Raw genomic sequence first — 7,656 nt, 5'->3', positions numbered from 1 at the left:
TGTATTTTGCTCTCTTGTCTTTTAATGATTATATCTGTGCAATCCCTCAGTCGTCCAGATCAGTGATACAAGGGCGTATAGTCTATGTGTCTTATACTTGTTCTGATACAGCTCAAGATTATTCTAAAGATATTCAGGAAAGGTTCATTTCTGTCCTGTGAATGTGACTTTTTAATAACCATACCTGCTCAAATCTACAAGTTGGTACAAGTTTTAGTGTTGATTAGTATCTGATTTTTGATACCTTTGACCAGTCTAGTTTGTATTGTGATTTGAATGTATTTCTTACTCTGTAAAGCACTTTGAATAACTTGCCTTTCCTGATATACTGCCAATAATAGGAAACTGACATTCATGAATACCCTTACCTTAATGTCAATGTGCCAGTGACTTTTGAGTCCAGCTTTATTTTATTGATGTAATTATCCAGAGCTGAATCTGAAATTGGACCACATCAACAGGATCACAAAGGTTGTGAGTTCAAATCCTAAATACCAGTTTGTAGGCCTGTGATGTGAAAGGTGTCAGTCCCACTCTTTAACATTATAGTTCTGTGCGTATGGTGCATACCTCCATGTTTTAGCCTCCTCTGCACTCTGCTCCCTCTGCACACCGCACGCTTACACTCAGCATTGATCACATGACGTCACAAAACCACAACAAACCAACAACGTCACTCCAGCCCCCAAGATGCTTTAAAGAACACCTCATTGTGCTAGGTCATTTTAAAGGACCTGTATGTAGCATTTTTATGATACATTTTATAAATTTGACTGTTTCCCCCATATGAGGTAAACATGCTTAAATCAAATAGATTTTACTAATCACTACTGTATTGATTCATTCTTAATTACAAAAGCATTGGACATGATGACTGAGGTTGGTTTTAAATGTAAAATGCCTCTCTCTGATCTGAATCCTCACTTCCTAAACCCCAGCACCTGCACTGACGAGTGCTAGTGCAGCCGCTGCAGCTCAGTGACTGAATTTCACATAATACATGGCCTGTCCATAATCTGTTGGTTTAGGCACTGCCAACCCGGTTCAGTTCTGATTGTTTCCACTTACCCCTAGAGCAATTGAGTGGTTGGCTGCTCTTGTGGCTACCTGGGTGACGCACTGAGCACCTTTTGAAACTTTTAGTTTTTTGAGCTCAGTTCTTAACATGATATCATGGTATTTTAACTGTCTAAAAAGTGCAGCATGTGCAGTTCAAAGGGCACAAGTAAGGGACTGTAATTGTATATAAATGAGTGGTTTGTTTTTCTTGTATGTGAAATTTGGCAGCAAATGTGGCAGAAGACCTTCAGAAGACTCTGAGACCCTGAGAGGAAATACTTTGAAGGAATGTACTATTTCATCACCAATTGCAACTACAGAGCAGAGTAAGAATGAGGCTTAGAAGAGGCTTTCCTCTCTCTCTCTCTCTCTCTCTCTCTCTCTCTCTCTCTCTCTCTCTCTCTCTCTCTCTCTCTCTCTCTCTCTCCCTCCCTCTCTCTTTCCCTCCCTCCCTCTCTCCCTCCCTCCCTCTCTCTCTGTCTCCCTCCCTCTCTTTCCCTCCCTCCCTCCCTCTCTCTCTACCTCCCTCTCTCTGAGTGCAGTAAGAATGAGAAGAGAAGAGGCCCCCCCTCTCGCTCATTCTCTCTGTCTCTCTCTCTCTCCCGGTCTCTCTCTCTCCCCCTCTCTCTCTCTCCAGAAAAGTTACATACTCCAGAAAAGTTACATACTGCACCTTTAACGAGTGATGTTAATATATGTATAATCAGTAGGCCTAAAATATACAGTGTACCATTATTTAGAAGAAACACTGGACTATATTAGTTGTACAACAAAGTCACGTTACGCTGACAGAGGGAAAATCCCCATTTAAAACACTGTAGACCCAAAGACCATTTTCTGCATAACATCGCTCTCAGCTGGATGATCTCAAACACTGCAACTATTTTTACTTCAGAAAATAAAAAGATTATAGTATCGCTTTAAAAAAAATCTTGGCTCTAAAAGTTACATTTGTTCTTCTTTTTGAATAAACATTAAATTAAAAAAGTAAATGCCATGAATTCAATAATAAAATAATTATCATAATTTTATCATATAGTTATTGTAACTGTACGTTTTATTTTGCCACCAATATTTTAATAAAGTTACTAAAACTGTGATTGTGTTTTGTTTTTGTTTTTGCTTTTTTTTTTTTTAATCTCTAAGCTGTATTTTGTCACAGATTTTGCTAAATTATTGCGAGTATTTGTTTAGTATCTCAAACTTCCGACAGGTCCCTAAAGTAGCGAGGAGGCCAGAGTCCATAGCACTGAGCCTGACATATTTTCCTCTTTTTTGTTTGGACATTTTTGGGCTTTTATTCATGGATTCACGATCTCCACCAAAACCGTGGGAGAGACGAATCCCCGGGGCGATGGCTGCACCCGTAAACTACAGGTAAAGACTTATTTTAATAGTAAAAAGGGACCATATTTTTTAGCATTTTGTCCGACATGTTGCAGCGAATGCTAATGCTAAAGCTAATGGTAATATTGCGCACACAAGCTTTTTTATAAACTACACACTGTTTGATATTTGATGAACTGCATGAAATGTTCTGCTTTTAAAGTTTACAGCTAACAAAAATGTGAATGCTTAAAAGTCAACAAAAAATAACTTAAGCTAACTTCGGCCTGGTTTTGTTACCCCAGCAGTCTGTCAAATAGCAAAAGCTTTAGTTTTATGTGTCCCCCCCATCATGTTAAAATAACGTGATTTGGAATTTTCCCTACTGATTTACAAATATTTCTCTGTATTAGTTTGTCTTTTACCACCACAGAGTTAATTCTGTGGGACTGTGTGTAAATAATAGTGCAAGTGTCCTGAAATGCCACTCTTTTTTCCCTCATGTACAAACAGCAAAACACGATAAAACTTAAACTTAATATATTAAACTTATTTAGTTGACTAATTATTTGATTTAAACTTTTCAGACTTTCTGGGTTTATGCAGGGAGTTTGGGAAAATTTGAAAATGATTCATGAGTTCAGTCCGTTCAAAGAAGTAGGAAGAATTAGATCATGGTTTAATGATGAGGATTTAACTTTATAGATAAGATAATTTTAACACTTTTTAAAAATTCTATTTCAGTTTATAATTCATAACACAGTTCACTGCTTATAACTGTTGCCTTTATTCTATCCATGTATTTAATATCACATATAAAAGTACGGTTTGTGTTACTACACTCCTAGTGCAATAAATATATATCAGACCTGCAACAAAGTGACAGTGTCTAAAATTCATTTTAAAATAGTATTTTATTAACTACAAAACTTAAAAACATATTTGTGTTTTAATGCATCACACTAATTGTCCATTAAAGTATTACTCAACATCTCATTTCAATACTAAACCTGAATTTAATCATTCCCGTCCCTCTAAGATGGAAACCTCCTCTGGGTTATCATAGCCATGGTGAATCCATTTGTCTGGGATTCACTGATCATGGCTTTTCTCCTCAGCAGAGTATGATAACTGATCATAAACTCAGGGTTAGTTAAACCTGCTTTACGAAATAGGACCATTATAGTTTGGGGAGTTTTGCCATGCCCCCTTTTTAGTCAACTAATTGATTGGCAGAGCGACTGCAGCCCTACTTTCAGTATTGGTTTAGTGAACATAAACAATACAGACATTTACTTAGTGCCATTTAACACACACACACGTAAAAAAAAGTCCAAAAGTCTTTCGTATTCTGTCTTCCATGCTTTGACCCAAGATGATAACTGGCCATTAGACATAAATCTCAATCTTGATTAAAGATTCTTCATTATATTATGCAAAATTGATTATTGTGAGCTTTAGGCCATGCTAGAATGTTGTTACCTCATCCAAAACTTACCTGGAGTTGTGTTTTGTTTCATTCACACATGTTTGAACGATCCTGCATTATTAGTCTGTCTACATCTCCGGTTGGTAGTTTTCAAGTTAACTCCTACCTTTTGCTTTTTGTTCAGTAGACATCGGCAATTCTAGGGCTTAAAGAATCCAAATGATTCTAGTGAAGCTGTATGGAGTTTAAAAATACAGTGGAGCACTTCCTGTATTTTGAGAGAAGAACTTAGACATATGCAGGGTTGTCATTTTAAATATATGTGAATGAAACAAAACACAATTCCAGGTATAATTTTGGTGAGGAAACAACATAAGATAGATCAGAAAGTATAATATAAAGTGTAATATTGTTCTTTTAAAACTTATTATTGCCCAGGCTTAAGCATTGCATTTTAATCTGTTTATAATGACACACAAAATTCTCCTACTTTTCAGATCTATAGACTTTGCTCCCACTCTTCCCTCCTCCTCTGTCTCTGGACCTCCTGTTATCACGCGCATGGCTCCTCCTGTGCCTCCTCGCTCGGTTCAGCAAACCTACCGCCCTTCGTACTCCTCCTTCACCTCCTCCTACGGTGCCCCCTATGGATCGAGCTCCTTCTACACGCCCGGCTACTCTCCCTACGGCTACAGCTCAGGCTACAGCTCGGGCTATGGCATCGGCGGATATGGACACGGCCGAATTCTGCCCCATTCTGATGAAATTGCCCCGAGTCGATTTGTCCAACAGGCAGAAGAAAGTAGCAGAGGCGCTTTCCAATCAATTGAGAGTATCGTCCATGCTTTTGCGTCTGTTAGCATGATGTTAGACGCTACTTTTTCAGCAGTTTATAATAGCTTTAGGGCTGTACTTGACGTCGCAAATCATTTCACTAGATTGCGTGCACATTTAACTCGGGTTTTATCAGCATTTGCACTAGTGAGGACTTTGAGGTACTTGTACAGGAGGTTGCAAAGAATTCTGGGAAGGAGAACAGACTCAGAAGCAGATGATCTTTGGGCAGAAAGTGCTAACGATGCTCTAGCGACAACCAGAGGAGCCGAGGAGCAGTCTGTCAAGTCGTGGCCAATTTTCTTGTTTTTTGCTGTTGTTTTGGGCGGCCCATATCTTATTTGGAAACTGCTGAGCTCTGCAACAGACACAGAGACAACAGGTATGATTTTAGTAGTTATTGTTAAAAAAACCCCACAAGCTAGCAGATTGTGGGCTGATCTTTCTGATTGGAGTGTGTCCTCCCTGTGTTACTGTGACTGAGTGATTATCCTGTCTCCTCCTCTCAGTAAGGAGGTTGTGTGTTAGACTCCTGATCTCTGTTCTGTTCCTCTTTAGACACAAACTGGGCAAGTGGGGAGGATGATCATGTTGTGGCCAAAGCAGAGTTTGACTTCACTGCAGCGTCAGAGGAGGAGATCTCAGTGAGAGCGGGAGACCTGCTCAACCTGGCTCCAAAAGGTATAAATCCAATAATGATAGTTATCTTTTCTAGATTATTTTTATGTACTCATATAGTTTAACAATGCTAAAATTCTAAAATCAACTATTTACACTAGAAAACAAAATTTCATTCCACTTAAGTATACAGTAATTAGGTGTAGTGCTAGCCTGGCTCTCTGCTCTCTTCTATTCAAATGCAGACCAGACCATATATATCATCAGACCACCATCCTTTTTTGGAATGATTCAGGTACATAAGGCTGCAAAGATTAAACAATAAACAAGTGATATACTAATAAAAATACAAAAAACATTCATTTATCTTACTTTTAAATTATCAACTTTTTTTTACACAATTATTGTTGTATTTTCATATCTAAAATGCTTACAAAAATACTTTATAACAAAGGCAGTGACATTATTAAATCAAAATTATTTTTTTTTTTATCTAAAGATTATGTTCAGGAATTTTGAAGCCATTTTTACTTGTTATTGATAAGATAAGATCAAAAATCTTGATGGATAAATATGAGGAAATTTTTTAATATATTTTATTGTCATAACACCCAATTGAAAAAAAATGAATATCAACATGTACAGATTTCACTAAATGATCTTTTATTTCTCATTTTCAGAGCTGCAGCCCCGAGTGCGTGGCTGGTTGTTGGCAAGTTTGGATGGTCAGACCACGGGACTTGTTCCTGCAAACTATGTCAAAGTTCTGGGCAAACGCAAAGGCCGTAGACAGGCCGAAATGGAAGCTCTACAAATGAATGCCCCAATGCAACCTGCTACCACTGCTACCACCGCTACCACTGTTCAGCCTAATATTGAACCATCCACAGCCCTACACCCAGGTCTACCCATAACCCAAGTCCAAGACGGTGCCTCAAACCTGGGGCAGACAGAAGAGCAGCTGGAGGAGGTGTACGGAGCGCCCAACTCAAATCTACCCATTGTAGTAAATGTAGAGGACAAGAACGAGTTATAATAATGTCTATGTATAAAATCATGTGTAACATTATGTAGGGTAAAGTTAAAGGTCCACTATGCAACTTTTCTGGGGGAGGATCTGCTACCTGCTTATTTCCATGGAGATTTGATTTTCCCTGGAATGTTTAACTGTATGGCATTACATTTATCCATATTGCAATTAATCATTTCCTGGTGTTTATACTGCTAAAAACATATGAGCGTTTTGCTTTGAGCAGGGGTCGTGGCAGCACAGATGTAACTTGCAACTTGACCTGGCAGTGTTCCCTGCTTGTCTCCATGGAGATATACAATATATTTCAGGCAAAGCAATAACATCCCCATGGAAACAAGTGGCTTGCAGACCATCCACCAGAAAAGTTACATAGTGCACCTTTAAGAATGTTGATCTTATGGCACAAATTTGTTGGTTAGATATTCATGGGTTTCAGTTTCCTGTTATAAGGGACATTTGAGAACCACCATTCAAAATAATATTTTGCTTAAAATTGTTAATTGCTATGGCAGTTGTCCTCATGATTCATAATTCTGAAACCCATGAATACTGTTTGCAATCATCATCTGATTCATGAATTTATTAGATTATTGAAATGTCAGGGTTGAGCGATTTGGGAAATAAAAATAATAATTCTGACAAACATTGTTATTGAATTTGCGATAGGATTCTTTTCAAAGTTCATATTTTAAACACCTCAAGAAGGATGGACAAAAAGACTGAAATATTAACTGACAAACTAATACTAAACTCACATTTCAGAACATATTTCTACAAATATAATCTAAAGGGTTAGCAGTTGGAATAAAACAAATAGTAGAGGGAATTATGGTACTTCAAGTATTGTTGCCCTTGCAATTTGTCAAAAACCTGGTCATTTAAATGTATCCAGCAGTTCAGCGGTTTGTACTGGTGAGATGGTCTTGTAAGTCTTGAGTTGCTGTAAGATGTTGATATAGATGATCTTATATCCATTCGCTTTGAAAAGGAATACTTTTATAAATTCCGTCCTTTTTAAAAGCAATTTTGATTAAATAGAAATCCTGTTGACCTATTTTATGCAATGGTTTTGGCTCCATTTTGGTCAATTTAAATTCAAATTTGCTGATAAAACAAACAGCAAAGCTATTGAACACATGTTACACAGGGATTGTGTAGTTTTCAACATGTTAAATTTATCCATGTTTAAGCAAATTTGTAAATAGTAATAATATATTTTGAGAATAAATATCTTTCTGAATTGAAAATGCATCTTCTTAGATCTCTCTTTTTCTTATAATCTAAATTGTATTTAAAAACCTTCCTATCTACATGTATGGTCATGGCTCATGTTACATTAGGGTTGCTTCTGTCACAG

General features: G+C 37.4%; 1 protein-coding gene across 1 annotated transcript; it reads left to right on the top strand.

Moving 5' to 3' along the window:
- Positions 1-2,277: 2,277 nt before the first annotated feature.
- On the top strand, positions 2,278-7,546 carry pex13 (peroxisomal biogenesis factor 13). The gene is made up of 4 exons (XM_033979392.2): positions 2,278-2,436; positions 4,312-5,030; positions 5,207-5,329; positions 5,947-7,546. The coding sequence occupies exons 1-4, from the start codon at positions 2,363-2,365 to the stop codon at positions 6,300-6,302; spliced, it is 1,272 nt and encodes a 423-aa protein (XP_033835283.1). The 5' UTR covers positions 2,278-2,362; the 3' UTR covers positions 6,303-7,546.
- The last annotated feature ends 110 nt before the right edge of the window (positions 7,547-7,656 follow it).

This window comes from Periophthalmus magnuspinnatus, chromosome 15, assembly GCF_009829125.3.
Source record: "Periophthalmus magnuspinnatus isolate fPerMag1 chromosome 15, fPerMag1.2.pri, whole genome shotgun sequence".
NCBI classification, from domain to species: Eukaryota; Metazoa; Chordata; class Actinopteri; order Gobiiformes; family Gobiidae; genus Periophthalmus; species Periophthalmus magnuspinnatus.
The sequence above is the reverse complement of the archived record's forward strand: the minus strand, read 5'-3'. Positions and strand labels throughout refer to the sequence as shown.